General features: G+C 43.4%; 1 protein-coding gene across 3 annotated transcripts in view; it reads left to right on the forward strand.

Moving 5' to 3' along the window:
* RTEL1 (regulator of telomere elongation helicase 1) overlaps positions 1-19,635 on the forward strand; it is a 138,284-nt gene that overhangs the window by 50,308 nt on the left and 68,341 nt on the right. For all 3 annotated transcript variants that reach the window (XM_089662572.1, XM_089662573.1, XM_089662574.1), the window contains exons 21-28: positions 1,161-1,238; positions 1,328-1,474; positions 4,118-4,233; positions 10,885-11,008; positions 11,185-11,359; positions 12,856-12,992; positions 13,086-13,181; positions 18,450-18,657. In XM_089662572.1, coding sequence (XP_089518698.1) covers positions 1,161-1,238; positions 1,328-1,474; positions 4,118-4,233; positions 10,885-11,008; positions 11,185-11,359; positions 12,856-12,992; positions 13,086-13,181; positions 18,450-18,657 — 1,081 coding nt within the window. The remainder of the gene's footprint in view (positions 1-1,160; positions 1,239-1,327; positions 1,475-4,117; positions 4,234-10,884; positions 11,009-11,184; positions 11,360-12,855; positions 12,993-13,085; positions 13,182-18,449; positions 18,658-19,635) is intronic.

Here is a 19,635-nt window from a genome sequence, read left to right on the forward strand (position 1 = left end):
GGAGACGGAATCACCTGAGGATACTTGCGTTCCAATTGCTTAGGTGCTTTTTCAGGCTTGTAAGTTAATTGCTCAGAAATGGTTGTCCCCTCACTCTCCCAAAATTCTTTGAAGGAACTGATATCTCATGTACATCAGACCTTGTCGAAGGAGAAATTAGTATATCAACAAAGAAATTGCTCTGCTAAATGAAAAGAAATTTGGGATGCTCGGTTGACTACCCCAGGCCTTTCTCCATTCCCCCCTTATACTGTATAGATTGCTTCAATAGAAGGGGAGAGACTGACTGGCACGTTACGCTTTTCAGGGTGTATGTTCATTGGGAGAACATGAACGAAGGTGCCCTTATGATCTAATGGTGATTGTCATTATGTAGCACACAATTTCACAGCCCAGCCATATAGAGAGGCCCAAAAAGGTGCACATTCATGGACCCTAACTGGTGTGGCAGTGATAAGTGGCACTGTAACTGGTGTGGCAATGATTAGGGGACAGTATGACTGGTATGGTGGTGATCAGGGACACTGGCACTGGTGTGGCAGTGATTAGGTGACAATATGATTGGTGTGGCAGGGACACTGGGACTGGTGTGGTGGTAGTCAGGGACACTGGGACTGGTGTGGCAGTGGCCAGGGACACTGGGTCTGGTGTGGTGGTAGTCAGGGACACTGGGACTGGTGTGGCGGTGGTCAGGGACACTGGGACTGATGTGGTGGTCAGCGGGATACTAGGACTGGTGTGGCGGTGTTCAGGGACACTGGGACTGGTGTGGCGGTGTTCAGGGACACTGGGACTGATGTGGCAGTCATCGGGATACTAGAACTGGTGTGGCGGTGTTCAGGGACACTGGGACTGATGTGGTGGTCAGCGGGATACTAGGACTGGTGTGGCGGTGTTCAGGGACACTGGGACTGGTGTGGCGGTGATCAGGGACACTGGGACTGGTGTGGCGGTGATCAGGGACACTGTAAGTGGTGTGGTGGTGATTAGGGGACAATATGACTTGTGTGGGGGGTGATCAGGTTTATTTAGGTGGATTTATTAGTGTCTATTATACTGTATCTATCTGGAGTTCCTACCTCTGCCACTCGTATAACAAAAACCCTGCATTATAAATGTTCTCATGTTTTGTCCTTTTCACATGCTGCCTTGTCTTCCAGATGATAGATGCGTATTATGAAAAGATACAAGCACCCAACAGCACCGGGGCCAGTTTCCTGGCTGTGTGTCGGGGAAAGGTGTGTATAACCTGCTCCTTATCCACCAATTGAACCTTATCAAACATAAACAGTTTTGCATGTATTACTAACGCCCTATCCAATTCCAGGCTAGCGAGGGCTTGGATTTTGCAGATTGCAATGGCCGTGGCGTGATAATCACAGGGCTTCCATTTCCACCAAGAATGGACCCTCGGGTAGTCCTGAAGATGCAATTCCTGGATGAGATGAGGAGAACAGAGGGACGCACTGGGAAGGTACTTTTAATTTTCAATATTTTAGATAAACCATGGTGTGAGATCACAAAATGATTACCTGACTAATTGACTGTGATATCTTGTCTATGGGTACCTTTAAGGGACCCTATCACAGATTCAGAACTGTTCAAACACATGCTGAATGCATTACAGATGAGGCATATCTTCATCGCTCTGCTATCTCATACAGCCCCATATCGGCTATGCTTTCTTGTAGCTCAGCATGCACTGTGAAATTGACCAGCTCCATTTATGTTTATTCACAATAATTGGATTTTTGTACTTACCTGTAAAATCCATTTCTTGGAGTACATCATGGGACACAGGGCAGGCTATGAATTATGTCTACCCGGGATATGCACCACCTATAAGTGAGTGGACAGCGGCAGAAAAAAAGCACAGGAAGTAGTGGTGCACCGAAATGAAAATGTTGGTGCCGAAACCTAAATATCCACAACTGGCACCAATGATGGGACACTATTCCATCCACAACTGGCACCAACGATGGGACACTATTCCGTCCACAACTGGCACCAACGATGGGACACTATTCCATCCACAACTGGCACCAACGATGGGACACTATTCCATCCACAACTGGCACCAACGATGGGACACTATTCCATCCACAACTGGCACCAACGATGGGACACTATTCCATCCACAACTGGCACCAACGATGGGACACTATTCCATCCACAACTGGCACCAACGATGGGACACTATTCCATCCGCAACTGGCACCAACGATGGGACACTATTCCATCCGCAGCTGACAGCAATGATGGGACACTGTTCCATCCATAAATGACACCAATGATGGAGCACCATACCTTCCACAGACACCAATGATGGGACATTATTCCATCTACAACTGACAGCAATGATGGGACACTGTTCCATCCACGAATGACAGCAATGATGGGACACTGTTCCATCCACGAATGACAGCAATGATAGGGCACTATTCCATCCATAACTGACAGCAATGATGGGACACTGTTCCATCCATAAAGGACAGCAATGATGGGGCACTATTCCATCCATAACTGACACCAATGATGGAGCACCATTCCATCCACAACTGATACCAATGATGGAGCACCATTCCTTCCACAGACACCAATGATGGGACATTATTCCATCTACAATTGACACCAATGATGGGACATTATTCCATCTGCAATTGACACCAATGATGGGACATTATTCCATCTACAATTGACACCAATGATGGGACATTATTCCATCTACAACTGACACCAATGATGAGACATTATTCCATCTACAATTGATACCAATGATGGGACATTATTCCATCTACACCTGACACAAATGATGGGACATTGTTCCATCCACAACTGACACCAATGATGGGGCACTATTCCGTCCATAACTGACACCAATGATGGGACACTATTCCATCCACAATGGACACCAATGATGGGACACTATTCCATCCACAATGGACACCAATGATGGGGTACTATTCCTCCCACTGATGCCAGCAACAAGAGGACTCTATTACTCCCACTGATACCAACAAGAGGACACTATTACCAATGCTGGGGCATTGATTACTCCCACTGACGTTGGGGCATTTTTTACTCCCTCTGGCCACAGTGTGGCCCCTAAACTATGAAGGACAGTAAACTGGCAGTAAACTGGTCCTTTGTTTAGGAAGTTTGGAGAGCCCTGTCCTAGGTTCACATCAGGTGAAGGTGTGTAAATCTCTCACACACTTACGAAACATGCTGCTCTTTTGCAGACAAGCTGGGATGCCGGTAATGTTTCATGCCCCCCCCATGCATTTGAAAACACAGTTTTTGAGTGCACGAAACTGCATGGTGCAAACTCACCATGTGTTTTCCCTGTGGCTGCAGTTTTAAAAAGATGCAAGGACTTTTCCCCTGCATTTTCTGCAGCTACAGCAGCCCACTCAAATTAATGAGCTGCTGCATGGCACACAGGGAATGCATACACGTGAATCTAACCTTCGAGTCACATGTACAGGAAGTGAGGTCAAATCTCCCCAGTGTGGTTATACAGAGTTATAAAAGCTTGATAGAAATATTTACTTTACCTAAGTCTATACAAATAAAAAATCTTTTTTCCTGGAGTTGGCCTAGAAAAACACAATTTCTGTTTTGAAATGGAGACATTGGAGGTTGATTTCCTAAAGGCAAATAGACTGTCCACTCAGCAAGTTCATTTACTCCAGAGCTAAGTAAATGAGGTGAAGCTTCAATTAGCAAAGAATATCCAATTGCATGCAAGGAAAATAAAAAAAACACAGCATTTTTACTTGCACATGATTGGATGATGAAAGTCGGCTGAGCTTCCCATCATTTACTAAGCTCTGCAGTAACTGCACCTGCAAAGTGCACAGTCTATTTACCTTTAGTAAATTAACCTCACTGGCACCTTGCCCAACCTCACTGTCACCAAGGGTTGGCTGGTGTCAGATGCGAAGGGGAGCAGTGAATGTCATATGACCGTGCTTGAGCCTAGCAATTGGCTGCCTTAGCACAGACGCTGTCACTTTAACTTAGGCAAGGTGACAGTGTCTCTTTAAAGCAATGCTTTTCACAAAATCTGATATATAAGCATCCAGATAAGTAGGGTTGTACATTCTCTCCACAGTACTTGTCCGGGCAGGACTGGTATCGTCAGCAGGCTTCACGAGCTGTAAACCAGGCCATTGGAAGAGTCATCCGACATCGGCAAGACTTTGGTGCCATCTTTTTGTGCGATCACAGGTAAGGAAACTTCGTGCACCCATATTGTAGATGTCACTATTTTACAACTTCCCAGCATGGTGTGCAGATTGTACAAGGCATTGCTCGTACTTTGCAGAAAGTGTACACTTAATAAAAATTGCCAAAAAGTGCCAGAAGAAATTTATGAGCAGAAGGACTTTACATATCTTTTCTTCCAAGAAAAAAAGCTGCCTCCTGGCAATATTTTTATGAGTGATTAGTTCCTCTTTCATGCTATAAGGGAGGCTATTATTTGGATAATTGTCCTTCTGAAAATCACCTGTTTTTTCCAAGGCTTGGTCTTTGGTAGGTCAGGTCATCAGGTATTTAGTTTGACTTCTTTCCTCCATCTAGTTCCTCAAAGTTGTTTGTGAATCCGTACATTTCTATTGGCCCTAACAGGCTGATGTCCTTCATTTGCATGCAGGAAATACAAATTTGAAGTGAAGGGGAATTAATATAGAACAATAAGGAGTTCCTAGCTGACATATTTGTAGACTAAATGACCAGTTATATATTTGTATTATTTTAAAGATGTTCAGAAATAACTCAGACAGGTATGTAAACTTTTCATGAACTTTCCAACTCTGCGTTTATTGAAGATAAAAGTACTGACCCCAGGGGAGATATTTCCAACACACAACTTCCTGTAAGGCAACTTTCTCTTCTTTCTTTCTTTCTTTCTCTTTCTTTCTTTCTTTCTTTCTTTCTTTCTTTCTTTCTTTCTTTCTTTCTTTCTTTCTTTCTTTCTTTCTTTCTTTCTTTCTTTCTTCCTTTCCTTTCCTTTCCTTTCTTTCCCTTCCCTTCCCTTCCTTCCCTTCCTTCCTTCCTTTCTTTCTCTCTTTCTCTTTCTTTCTTTCTCTTTCTCTCTTTCTTTCTCTCTTTCTCTCTTTCTCTCTTTCTTTCTCTCTTTCTCTCCCTACCCCCTCTCCCTCTCTCTCTCCCCTCCCCCTCTCTCCCTCTTCCTTTCTTTCTCTCTCTTTCTTCCCCCCCCCCTCTCTCTCTCGTTATATCACTTTCTGTCTCTAACTTTCTCTATCTTTCTCTTTCTTTCTCTCTTTTTCTTTCTTTCTTTCTGCGCAGAAAACCGCATTGTGATAAGCTTGTCACCCAAAAAGGAGTAGGAGCTTCTTTTGGGCATCAAACTTCTCATGGTGTGGTTTGTTGTGATTGTCGGATGATAATTGCAGTAAAACCATACTCCCTCTCCCCCTCTTTCCTCTCCACCTCTGCCTCTCTCTTCCCTTCCCCCCCCCCCTGCCTCTCTCTTCCCCCCCTCTCTCTTCCCCCCCTCTCTCTTCCCCCCCTCTCTCTTCCCCCCCTCTGCCTCTCTCCCCCCCCTTCTCTGCCTCTCTCTTCCCCCCCCCCTTCTCTGCCTCCCCCCCCTTCTCTGCCTCTCTCTTCCCCCCCTTCTCTGCCTCCCCCCCTCTCCCCCCCTTCTCTGCCTCTCTCTCCTCCCCCTCTCTCTCTTCCCCCCTCTCCCCCTCCCCTCTCTCTTCCTCTCCCCCCTCTCTCTTCCTCTCCCCCCTCTCTCTTCCTCTCCCCCCTCTCTCTCCCCCCTCTCTCTTCCTCTCCCCCCTCTCTCTCCCTTCCCCCCTCTCTCTCCCTTCCCCCCCTCTCTCTCCCTTCCCCCCCTCTCTCTCCCTCCCCCCCCTCTCTCTCCCTCCCCCCCCTCTCTCTCCCTCCCCCCCTCTCTCTCCCTCCCCCCCTCTCTCTCCCTCCCCCCCCTCTCTCTCTCTCTCTCTCTCTCTCTCTTCTCTTCCCCCCTTCTCTCCCCCCCTTCTCCCCCCCTTCTCTTCCCCCCCTTCTCTCCCCCCTTCTCTTCCCCCCTTCTCTTCCCCCCTTCTCTCCCCCCCCTTCTCTCTCCCCCCTTCTCTCTCTCTCTCCCTCCCTCGCCCTCTCTCTCTCCCTTCTCTCTCTCCCCCCCTCTCCTCCCCCTCTCTCCCCGCCTCTCTCCTCCCCCCTCTCTCCCCCCCCTCTCTACTCCCCCCCCTCTCCCCCCCCTCTCTCCCCCCCTCTCTCTCTCTATTCACTCTCTGTCTTTCGATATCTAAATACACTTTAATGTTTTAAAACTAAGCCAACCCAACACAACTCTTGAATTGTTATCTATTACTAAACTAGCCCCTTTACAGCCCATCTGCATTATCTTCTTTTGCAAGCAGTGGCACCGGATCTTCCCAGTCCTCTGCCAAAATGCTTCTACTGAAAACATCTGGTCCACCTTCAAAAGACTTGCTAATCCTTTTCTATTTCCTGAATTAGAGTGATCTGTCCTTTTTCTGCTTCTATAATACAGAACATCCTTTGTGAATGTGTTATTTTACCCTATACGTCTTCGTTTTCTGGAAGATGTGAATAAAGATACTTTCAAGGTTCCTGAGGAAGGCAGAGACTTCCTAAGAATTAAGAGAGAACTGGTCTTTCATAATCCAGACATTCTTGGTGATGTTGCTTGGCTCAAAGGGTCAGTAAAAAGAGATGTGATGTCATTTAAAATTGAGGCTCTGTGGAACTGTTCATACACACCGTATATAAAGTCCAAATGACACTTTACCAGAAGGAGCTATAGAAAAGATAACATTTCGAAACATCATCATCCTCATTACTGAAATGTATGGCATATAGCCATATCATTCTATTTCTTGCCAAATGATATGTTCAGCCAGTCTTATGATCCAAGCACTCATGCCAGACAGCACAGTTAGGTCTTTGAGCTCAGTTGAAACTACAGTGCAAATAAGCTATACAGCCTGGTCAAGGACCGACCCACTCCAACCTGTGATTGGTCAGTGAGAGGGAAGCAGTTCAGTAGTGAGGTCATCCCTCTCCTTGTAAAGCCCAGTTCAGCTCTCAGTTTAAATCAGCTAAATACATTCCAGGTTTATCAAAACAAAAGGTACTTAACCCCTCGCCTACAGGGCGCTTTTACCCCCCTCCTGCCCAGACCAATTTTCAGCTTTCAGCACTCTCATACTTTGAATAATTGCGCGGTCATGCAACACTGTACCCAAAAAATGTTTTAGCATTTTTTGAGACAGATAGAGCTTTTTTTTGGTGGTATTTGATCACCACTGGGGTTTTTATTTTTTTGCTAAACAAACTAAACAAGACCAAAAAGTTTGAAAAAAAAGAAAGGTTTTTCTTAGTTTCTGTTATAAAGTTTTGTAAATAAGTAATTTTTTCTCCTTCACTGATGGGCACTGATGAGGCTGCACTGATGGGCACTGATGAGGCTGCACTGTTAGGCGGCACTGATGGGCACTGTTAGGCGGCACTGATGGGCACTGTTAGGCGGCACTGATGGATACTTCTTGGCGGCACTGATTAACTGATGGGCACTGATTGCCAGCACTGATGGGCACTATTGGCCGCACTGATTATCAGTGTGCTGATGATCAGTGTAGATGTTTTCCCCCTGCGAAATGCCACTTACTGGCTCTCCTCTCCTCATGTGCTGTCAGCGTGAGGAGAGGACTGCCGATAACCGGCATTTCCTAGTTACAGCTAGACACATGGTAAAAGTGGCTGTGATTGGCCGGTTCCTTAGCCATGTGATCAGCTGTGTTCAAAGGACACAGCAATCACAGGTCGTGCACAGTACGCGATTCTGGGAGGACTCCCTCCCAAAAAAAGGGTCCTGCACCTTTTTGATGCAGGTGCGGTGGGATTAGAACCATGCAAAATGTATGGCTCCAATCGCACTGCACACAAATCGCATGTGATGCATACAGGAATGCGGTGCAGTCCCTGTGCGAATCACATGCGATGTACCGCACCACATATATGTGAACCCAGGCTTAAAGTCAGTGATTCAATATTTGCTCTGGCTGCTCCTTTACTCATAAACTGTGTTTTATATCACTTCTGATGAAAAGACCACAATTGTTTTAATAGCCACATACCAGTACATAGCTCATAAAAATGATTAAGAACATGACTCCCAAGGTATGCATGCCAATGAAAAGTAAAATCTCATTTCTTAACCCTAGGTGCCCGCATTTTGCACATTGCTTTTTAAGTTACGTTGCCCCTAAAGTCTTCCTTGAAGCAGCATTAAACCCAAACGCAAACCTTTATTATATTGCAGCTTACCAATTCTTAGAAGAAAGAAAGCCTAAAAAAGAAAACTAATGCAGCCATCACATCTATTTTCATCTGGTAATTCAGCCAGCAAGTCTACTGTTTTTCAGAAGCTCAAGCTCTCCAGCAGGATGTATCAGTGTACATGGATGAGTTAATACTTTTACCACTGGCAGGGGTGATAAAAATGATCAGCTTTTATTTATTTACATTTATTTTATATCCTGAGTGGTGTCTTGCTAATACAGGAAGTGTATTACTGGGCAGATCACCAGGTGAAAACGGAGAGAAAAAAGCCTAAAAAAAGAAAACTGATGCAGCCACCACATCTAATGATTGATAAGCTGCAATATATAAAATTTTTTGGTTTTGGGTTTAATACAGCTTTACCCCCGGTTTAGATCGGTGCGGGTGGTGCCGCTGCGGATTCGTACAAAAATCCATGCAGCCGCACCACCCGCACAGAGAAATGAGAACCCATGGGCGGGTGCCATTAGTTCTAATGGCACGCCGCCCGCACTGGTAAACGCAACCGTACTGGGATCTGAGGTTCCCTTGCGGGCTGCGTTTTCCAAAGAAGTGCAAGGACTTCTTCCCTGCATGGCACGGGAGTCTATTCAAATGAATGGGCTCTCGTGCCCCTTGCAAAACGCGGCCGCCTATATGTGAACCTGGGGTAAAACAGAAATTCCAGGTATGGACATTTAGTACATACTTACATTGGCCCAGCTTGGACTACTCACAGAAGCAGACGCCGCTGATGTAGTGATCGCCACTTGTTTCCGTGTCCTGTGGTGACCTGCTGGCCTGATGATACATTGTGAACACAGGAGATCAGCCAATCAGCACAGGAGCTGATTTGCATTTTCTGATATATTGCTATATGCCACACTGTGCCAACATTACAAAAATTATTTTGACAACTTTATGACCTTGTATACCCATGAGGTGTAGGCAGTCTGGACAAATATTCCAATTGTTGCCATTAATGGCAACCCTTTTGACTGTCCTCCAGAGTTCATGGGCGTGGTGGGTCCCAGTGTGGGTCATGTGATGGCATCAGTTCACACATTGTAACCGACATAGCTGAAAGCGTTCTGTGGTCTTTGTATCATACGATATACCATATGTACCCTTGAAGAAAACAAGTGGTCGAAACGCGTTGGGTCACTCCATATGAAGTTTACTACTTCTAAGCAAGAGACATCTGTAACTTGTGTAACATGGAAATAATAGGGGTATATTGTATTGAATGTTGGATGTCGGAATAGCAATGATGTGTGGTTTTATAAAAATTTGTTTAACCACTTCAAGTCCAGACACTTTCACCCCCTTCCTGCCCAGGCCAATTTTCAACTTTCAGCGCGATCACACTTTGAATGACAATTGCACGGTCGTGCAACGCTGACCCATATGAATTTTTTAGCATTTTTGAGACAGATAAAACTTTATTTTGGTGGTATTTATTCACCGCGGGGATTTTTATTTTTTTGCTATATAAATTAAAGAAGTCCAAACATTTTGAAAAAAAATGTGTTTTTCTTGTAAAATTTTGCAAATAAATAATCTTCATAAATCTTGCCTAAAATGTATTCATTTACCTTTTTAGTAAAAAGAAATAAAATAACCCAAATTAGTTTATAACCAAAAATTATAATGTTTCAAAAAATTTTTTATTTAATTATTTAATATTATTATATATGTATATGCATGTATATATATATATATATATATATATATATATATATATATATATAACATACTGTCACCCTAGCAGTACAGTGACACTGTACTACTTGTGGGGGGTGATGTAGAATTTTTTTTTCATTTTTTTACACTGATTGCTTTTACACCCATAAAGGCTGTAAAAGCAACCATTTCTCCTTCTTTCTGGCTGCATTCTTGCAGCTATTGAGAAATACTGTGTGAGCTTTGATTGGTCACAGCTTGTCACATGGTACAGGGCTGTTGTGAATAGTCTTGTACCATGTGATCTCTGTGATCATTCACAGATTTCACAAGCAGTAAGCAATGATGTTAGAAGTGACATCTTGTTTACTACTGTTTCTGTGATCACTGATTGGCCAGTCAGTGATCACATGAAACGGGAGCTCATATAGAGGTCCCGTATAGCGATCGGTGTTCCGCTGTGTCTGGAGGACACAGCGGGCAATGAATCACAATACCACGCGCTCCTGGGGAGTACGCACAGGCAGTGAATGCGGAGGCCATTTATAAGCGGCCACCCGCTCCTGCACTGCTCTCGTCCGGTCATTTATGTACATGGGCCGGAAGGGAAGTGGTTAATAAAGAGATCTGTGATTTTAATTATTTTTTGATATGTAGATTACCACATTTTTTTTTAATGCCATCAAAAGTTCAGCTACATGTATGATTGTAGAGGTCGCATTTTCTGAATGAATCCAAAATGTTCTCTGATAGGACGATGTGGAGAGGATTGGCAGTGATGCCACGCTCCCCATTTCATTCAGCAATCACAAGATTGTTATTTTTCTGTACATGAAGTCTGCTATATGATTTTTTTAAAAATGTTTTTCTTTTGCGCAGGTTCACTCATAGCGATTCTCGCTCACAACTTCCCTCCTGGGTCCGTCCCTACCTACGTGTTTATGACAATTTTGGTCATATCATCCGTGACGTGTCTCAATTCTTCCGTGTAGCACAAAAAATTGTGAGTAAACAAAGCAAATGGGTATTTGATTAAAAGCAGAACTAGCGTATGATCACCTTAGTGGCGCTAGAGTTCAAAAAGTAACTTATTTTAACTTCTCTTTTCAAAATCAAATAGATAAAAGGCAGAGTTTCTTTTGAAGCGGCAGCTCACCATTTTTTTTGTCTCCTATGTAGATGCCTCCTCCTGCACCCCAGAAGGTTCCAAAAGATGGCGGTCATTCTGTGTTATCTCTGGACTCCTCTTCACTCTCTCAGTCCTCTCATGCATCATCCAGCCTTCGTGATATCTTCAAAAAAGCAAAGACGCTGGACTCTCATGTGCCAAGCTTAAAGCGGAAGAGAGATGGAGGTAGGGGGGAAGATGATCTGGCTGTATATTCCTTAACCTCTTCCCGACCGCCCTATAGCAGAAATACTGCTACAGGGCGGAATGGGTGCACAAAATCACGTATATATACATGATTTCGCATTTCCGGGTAGGGGGCGCTCGCGAGCCGTGCATGGACCCTACCTGCACCGCCATTTGCAGCCGCGGCTGTCAGTCACCAGGCCCCGGGTGGTAATTTCTCACCGGTGCCCAGTGATTTCCAAGGATCACCATTGGGGAGGAGGACTATTTTGTTTACTAACAGTCCTCCTCCCTGTCAGCTTGGGCACACTGCACAGCACAGCCATCCACAGCAGTGTGATTACAGTGAATCACACACATCCCGCCCCGTAGTAAAACACTCCCTGCACACAGTTAACCCTTTGATAGCCCTAGATGTTAACCCCTTCCTGCCCAGTGCCATTAGTACAGTGTCAGTGTTTTTTTTTTTTTTTTTTTTTTTTTAGCACCTATCACTGTATTGGTGACGAACATCTAATTGGAGGTGGGACTTTGCTTCCTCATGTTGCCATTTCCTTTAAATGATTGCTGATCTGATGAGTGGGGGAAAGGGGGGGGTGTTGATAAATAATAATCTCAAGGAGAGTTGGACTCCCAAGCCCATGGACTGAATGAAACAGAAGAAGGGAGATCCTATCACTGCAGTTTCTTTATGTATAGTTTCTTCTCCAGCAAGAAGAACCATGAGCAGAACAGTCACTTCATTAAATTTCCTGAGACTAGCAATGAGTGGCAGAAGTGCCTTAGATGGTATCATACCAGAGGCGTCCCTAGGTTTGGTGTCACCCGGTGTGGTAACACGTGGTGTCACCCCTCCAGAGAGGAAGGAGCGGTGCTGGAGTAGTGGTAAAATGAGTATTCTGTGAAGCTACATATCCCCTGAAGCAACTGCGCATGTACTAGTTTCAGGCCAAAGAAGCTGATCTCCGACTTTAGCACAGAGCTGCCACAGTTAACCCCTTACAGGCTGCAAATTGCTGAAGCTGATCCTGCAGATCGCTATGGATTGCAACACCCCCCCTCATTTCACTGTCCTCACTCCGATCCATTATGCCCCCCAATCCGAAGATGAGATCCATCATGCGGGGATCATCGGCTTGCAACCTATATGAGGTTAACTGATTCTGCAACCCATAGTGATCCGCGGCATCCTGCTCCTGCACCCTCTGTGATGGCGTCACCCAGTGCGGCCCGCACCCCCCCCCCCCCCTAGGGACGCCACTGTCTCATACTGTAGCTTTACAGCTATGAGGAGGCTCAAGCATAACCTATCAGCAAGAAGAGCAGTTCTGTTTCTCAGGAGGGTTTCCAGACACGGGTACATTTTTCATGGTGCTACAGCACCATTAACATTCCAGATGTTTCTTATAACATAGCAAATCTGCACTTTCTGAGGTCTACTTGAATGAATTTGTCATATGTGCAAATTGTGTATGACTTGTGTTTTTACGTCTTAGAGGGAAGCCAAGAGTCTGACTTTTGCGACGGGTATGAACAGAGTTTAGGGGTCACCACCCACCGCCCGGCTAGCCTACTGGATGCACTGGATCACAGTGAAAAGAAACTTCATGAGGACCTGAACTCAGATGAGAAGGTGACAATGACAAGTGTGACTTTTTTTTAGGCTCATATTTCTGGATATCGTTCTAGGAAACATTTGTTATCTTTCTTTTTCCTATCATTACAGTCTACCCGTCTGTCCACATTATCTCTACAGTATGATAAGAGACTGGATGATGAGAGAAGAGGAGGAAAGAAAAAGATCAAAATTGTTCAAAACAAGGTCAGGGTTTTCTGAAGTTGTGAAATAGCCTTGTCAAAAGAACATTTTGTTTGTGTATACACATTTGTTTGTGTTTGACATTTACAAATGATTAACATGTGGTTCAGTTGATAATTGATGCTTAACCGTGTGAGAACGAGTGTCTGCACATAGCGTGGGTCTTCCTCTGTGGGACCCTATGTTTGTGCTGCAGAGCGTGCACCCAGCACAGAGACCGAGCTGTCATCGACAGCTCTGGGTCTCATACTAAAGATCTGGAGCTGGGAGGACTAGCTCTCGATCACATGCTCGCTGCGATAGCCTCTGATTGGTAACTGTACAACCTTCCCCCGTACATTTTCTCCACTTGAAGAAAAAGATATATTGTGGGGAGATTTACTAACACTGGAGTACTCAGAATCTGGTGCAGCTGCTCATGGTAGTCAATCATTTTTTTAGCTTTAGCTTGTTCGATTTTAAGCTTTAACAAAAAAACCTGGAAGCTGATTGGTTTCTATGTAGAGCTGCTCGAGATTTTGCAGGCTCCAGTTTCAGTAAATCAACCCCATTGTGTCTTTTTCTGCTTGCTTGAGAAGAAAAATGTAAACAAAAAAGTCTGCGTAAATTAAAAAAAAAAAAAGTAAAAAACGAGATCAGGATTTGATCTAGGTCAGGGTCAGTGTCAGGATTAGAGGCAAGTACAAAGGCCATGGTCAGTTTAGGTAGGATAAAAAAAAATCTAACTTCACATATTTGTTTCTTGGCTCAACTATGGGTATCAACAACCAATTATATGAGCATACGTGGGGGGTTGATTTAAATAATAATAAAAAAATAACAGAGTGCAAAATCTGGTGCAGCTGTGCATAGAAATCACTCAGCTTCTAGGTTTAAAGTGTTATTAAACCCACAACAGTAAAGTCAGTCTGTAGATGCAGTAAAGCATGCTTGTTATACTCACTGTGGAACCTAAGGGGTTAATCCTCTGCATTGTGTTAAAAGGGCGTTTGATCCTTTCTTCTATGATCCTCCCCTTTTTCCAGTGCCCCCCTTTATCTCCCGATTCAGACATATGGTGTGGAGTCAATCTACACATGCTCAGTTTAGTGTGTGTAGCTAGAAAGTTTTTTTTTCTTTCTTGGTAGAGTGCATGTGATCAGCAGAGGGCCAATCTGCACTGTCCAGAAACAGGTCAGGGGTTCTGCGTCCTCCTAGAGCAAAGTGAAAACCCCTCCTACAAGCTTTAACCAGTGCTCAGCTGGACACTGATAGAAGTCACAAGACTGCTCTAACTGCTGATGAGAATAGATATTTAGCAGTTTATATTTACTAAAATAATTGCACTTCCATGTTCTGTGTACTGTGGGAGACCAGATAGAGTGAATGCAGGGTCCGGGGAGAGCGGATATAGTGAATGCAGGGTCCGGGGAGACCAGATATAGTGAATGCCGGGTCCAGGGAGACCGGATATAGTGAATGCGGGGTCCGGGGAGAGCGGATATAGTGAATGCAGGGTCCGGGGAGAGCGGATATATTGAATGCGGGGTCCGGGGAGAGCGGATATATTGAATGCAGGGCCCGGGGTTTAGTAACAGTTTAATTATCACAGCTTAATTGAATAAGCTGAAGTTAGAAGCTGATTGGTTACCAAATACAGCTGCACTAGATTTTGCATTCTTAGTTTTAGCAAATCATCAGCATGGTGTCACTGCAATCGTCATAAGGGAAGTTATTTTGGGCTGTTTGGTGGTGGGTTATGTAATGGTGAGAAACATTAAATGCCAAAAAATATATATATTTTTTTAACTATTTTGGATGAGTTTCCCTTTTCTGTTTCAATATTTTTCTTAAGAAAGTTTTGTTTTAAGAATACAACAAGCTCAAGATACGCCCACGCAGGGGCAGAGAAGAACAATACCACGTAAACAGATGCATCCTGCTGACTTGTATTAGCCAAATAATGAAATGGCCAAAATAAATAGGTAGGATGCCAATTTCTGCTGAGACCTAGACAGACCCACAATTGGGCACTGCAGGAGGGCCACCCTTGCATCCCTACGGACCGTAATATGAAATAGTGTTTGTAGCAAATCAAAAACCCTAGACCAGAAGCCTATCAATCGCGGGCACGACCACCAAATGTGCAAGACGTCCCCGCGTAGACCACAGTTCCGGAAACATCCGCTAGTCTGATTAAAGTGAGCAGTCCGAGCCGGGACCCAGTACCACCGCAGGAGAACTTTGTAGGCTGCCTCAAGAGCGACTGTATTGATTGAACATTTCGCCACCATCCCCCAGGCTCTACGCCAATCCTCCGCCGCAATCGAGACACCCAGATCTCGCTCTCATTGAGAGACATAAGACGGGGGTGGAGTTTACCTTTTAAACTCTTGCCGTCCGCCTGCTGTTTATAAACGGCAGGGCGGTGGCACTCCAGGGGTGGGTTGCCGTTCATAAATGGCACCCGCCTTTTCTAGCTGTGTGCGCTCCTTGGGAGCGCGCAGCACCGCGATCCGGTGCCCGCTGTGTTCTCCGGACACAGTGAAACACCGATCGTCAGACGGGACCTCTGTACGAGGTCCCGATCATGTGATAAATGATAGGCCAATCAGTGATCACATGAAAGTAGTAAGCAAGATGTCACTTCTGACATCATTGCTTACTACGTGTGAAATCTGTGAATGATCACAGAGGTCACATGGTACAAGGCTATTCACAACAGCCTTGTACCATGTGACAAGGTGTGACCAATCACAGCTCACTCAGTATTTCTCAATGGCTGCAAGAATGCAGACTTCATCTTCATCACCCCCACAAGTAGTACAGTGTCACCATGGTGACACTGTACTGCTAGGGTGACAGTATGTAAAAAAAAAAAAAAAACCCATAAATAATAATATAAAATAATAAAATAAAAATGTAAAAAAAATGTTTAAAAATTATAATTTTTGGTTATAAACTAATTTGGCTTATTTTTTTTCAACTAAAAATATAACTGAATAAATTTTGGTCAAGATTTATGATGAAAGATTATTTATTTGCAAAATTTTATAAGAAAAACACTTTTTTAAAAAATTTTTTGGACATTTTCATTTACATAGCAAAAAAAATAAAAATCCCAGCGGTGAATAATTACCACCAAAATAAAGCTTTATCTGTCTCAAAAAAAATGGTAGAAAATTCATATGGGTACAGTATTGCATGACCGCGCAATTGTCATTCAAAGTGTGATAGCGCTGAAAACTGAAAATTGCCCTGGACAGGAAGGGGGTAAAAGTGTCCGGACTGGAAGTGGTTAATAGAAAAATAAGATGTCTATTACCATTTACCAGCAAATGAAGGCTCATGAAATAAAAAACAAAACAAGGTATAATTCTCCTGGGTGCCCTGAGTAGTTGCAAAGATATGTAGTTTTACTAAAACATATCAAAGTTACAAAACTGGTTTCAGGCATTAAGATTTTTTTGGTGGTTAAATTGTACTCTTAACCTTTTAAACAGTTTTTTGAAAAAGTACAGCAAGGACCAGAGGTGCCTCAGTGTATTTCTAAGAAATCCCAGAAGCTATAATCTTGTGTTATGTAAATTGCAGCCACAGCATGGCCAAGAATGTGCAGGCTCTAGTCACAGCGTGCTTTATATCTGGAGGGTGTTTGGGTTTAGGAGCACTTAAATAAGGAAGCAAACACAAAACTTTAATAGGCACGTTTTCACAACTTAACATCACTTATTTGAGAGTCAAGGGTCAGGTGTCATCTGAAGTCTGACAGTTGCTGCCGTGTAAACTGAGTTCATGCATTGGGGTTTATTAAAGGCAAATATACTGTGCACTGCAAGTGCAGTTGCTCTAGAACTGAGGGGAAGCTCTGTTGATTTCTTTCATCCAATCATGTGCACTTAAAAATGCTGTTTTATCTATTTTTATACTATTGCGATAGCTGTGTTTGGCTACAGCTATCACATGGTACAGGTCTGCTGTTATTGGCCCCTGTACCATGTGATCACTGTGACCAATCAAGCCTGTGATTGGGTATTTTCTTTTGCTACATAGTTAGTCTGGCTGAAAAAAAGACAAAAGTCCATCCAGTTCAGCCATTGGAAAAAAAAAAAGTTATAATCCTATACCCACAGTTGATCCAGAGGAAGGCAAAAAAACCCAGCAAAGCATGATCCAATTTGCTCCTTCTTTGCAAAGTGACACTTTACGTCATTCACTAAGCTCTGGAGCAACTGCCCTTGCAGTGAACAGGATATTTGTCTTAAGTATATCAACCCCCATTGTGTACTGTTGTGATCTCTGTGATTTGCAACAGTGATCATATGGTACAGGGGGCCAATAACGGCAGACCTGTACCATGTGATGGCTGTAGCCAAACACAGCTATCGCAGTTGTATACAATGGCACATGAAAGGATGCCATTCACAAAAATGATTGCTTATAACAGTGATCAGATCATCACGGTTATAAGCAATCATAGTTGAAAAAAATTCTGATCACTTCCCCAGAGCGATACAGTGACCAGAGCAGTAAAGTGTCAACAATTGTGAAAAAAGAAAACAAAATTGGGATTTTATAAGAAAGTTTTCTTTTTACATACATACATTACCACTTCCAGACCAGTCAAGTGATGACGCTGTACTGCTCTGGTAACCGCATGTGGAAAAAAAAAAAAATAATTGTGGAAAAAAAAAAAAGGGGTTAATTTCTTCATATCTTCAAGTTGAAAAAGACTTGCCATGCCTCTTAATAAATACCTTGGATTGTCTACTTTCCAAAAAGAGGTCATTTGTGGGGTATTTTAACTGTTCTGGCAGTTTAGGGCCTCAAGAATGACATCAGTACATCAGGATTGATCAATTTTCAAATATACTATATCCCATAGTTTGTAGACTATAATTTTCACAAAGACGACATAATATGCACTGATTTGGTCCATGTTTACCAAAGAAATGTAGCAGAATACAATTTGACCTAAATTTATGAAGAAAGATTATTTGCAAAATTTTATAATAGAAAAGAAGATTTTTTTTTTTTTCTCAAAGTGTTTTTGGAAGTTTTTGCTTATATAGCAAAAAACCCCAGTGATGATTAAATACCATCAAAAGAATGCTCCATTTGTGTGAAAAAAGAAAAAGATAAAAATTGGGTACAGTGTTGCATGACTGTGAAATTGTCATTCAAAGTGTGTCCTGTGGCCTGGACAGGAAGAAGGTGAAAGTGTCTGGTATTGAAGTGGTTAGTAGATTTCTTATATCCTTCCTCCAATCTTCCACTTTTTTTTTCCCACAGACTCCAAACGAACGTTCTCCTCCTAGCAAGAAGAAGAGTGCCGCCAACATGTTTCTGTTTTCCGTCAAGCAGTGTCTTAGTCAGGAGAACTACGCCGTTTTCATGGAAGCCCTTACAGGCTATAAGGTGGACAATGATCTGCAGGCACTTATTCCAAAGCTGTGCGCTCTGTTCTGTCAGGACCCAGGGAAGAATGTTCTGATGAGAGGTACGTAGCGGGCATGGCGGTTCCATGCTGACCATATGTAGCACATCACAGTGTGAGCCAGGTCCAAATAATATTTTCCAGTTACTCTGTGTGATATCAATTATAACTTGGGCTGGAGAAATCCCACCAGCTAGTTTGTCAGTATACATCTACTGTCTCCTCAACCCCTTGCCGCCGACCGCATGCAATTAGTGGCCTCACAGAACTGGGCTTTTTTCTGTGGAGCTACTAATTTGCGTACCTGTCTTTCAGCGCATTCCCAGCACAAAGACCGGCGTGCCCCTGAGAGCCCCGGGTCCCGTTATAATGATCGAAACCCGGAACTCCCAATTCCGGGTTACCTGATCGCTGTGATGGCTTCTGATTGGCTGTCACAGTGATCAGTCACTGTGAAGCCTCCCCCGCCCCTGTTTTCTTTCTCCGAATGGAGGAAAGAGATACATTGTATTTCTATGCTTTCAGAGAGAAAAAAAAAACAACTGCTTGTAAAAAATAAATAATTAAAATACCTAGATGAAGGTTTGATCTAGGTCTGTGTCAGGTCAAGGTCAGGGTCAGGGTTTTTTTTTTTTTTTAAATAGTATCAGTGACAGTTAGTGGCAGGATAAAAACAAAGCACTGTTGTTTCTGGGCTGTACTACGGGTACAAACAACAACTATAACACACTCCAAAGACATACTGGCATCCAAAGGCATCTTGTCTAAATTGGCCCTAGTATATGAATGTAAGTTAGGGACCTTAGATTGTACGCTCCTTGAGGGTTAGGGACCGGTGTGAATGTTCTATATATATATATATATATATATATATATATATATATATATATATATATGTATGTATATGTGTGTGTGTGTGTATGTATGTATGTATATATATATATATATATATATATATATATATATATATATATATAGTGTGTGTGTGTGTATATGTATATATATCGGGCAGATTGACAACTCATGGGGCCCCAGTGCAAT

Source organism: Staurois parvus, unplaced genomic scaffold (genome assembly GCF_062004578.1).
Source record: "Staurois parvus isolate SC_StPar_1 unplaced genomic scaffold, SC_StPar_1.0 ptg001490l, whole genome shotgun sequence".
In the NCBI taxonomy this organism is placed as follows: domain Eukaryota; kingdom Metazoa; phylum Chordata; class Amphibia; order Anura; family Ranidae; genus Staurois; species Staurois parvus.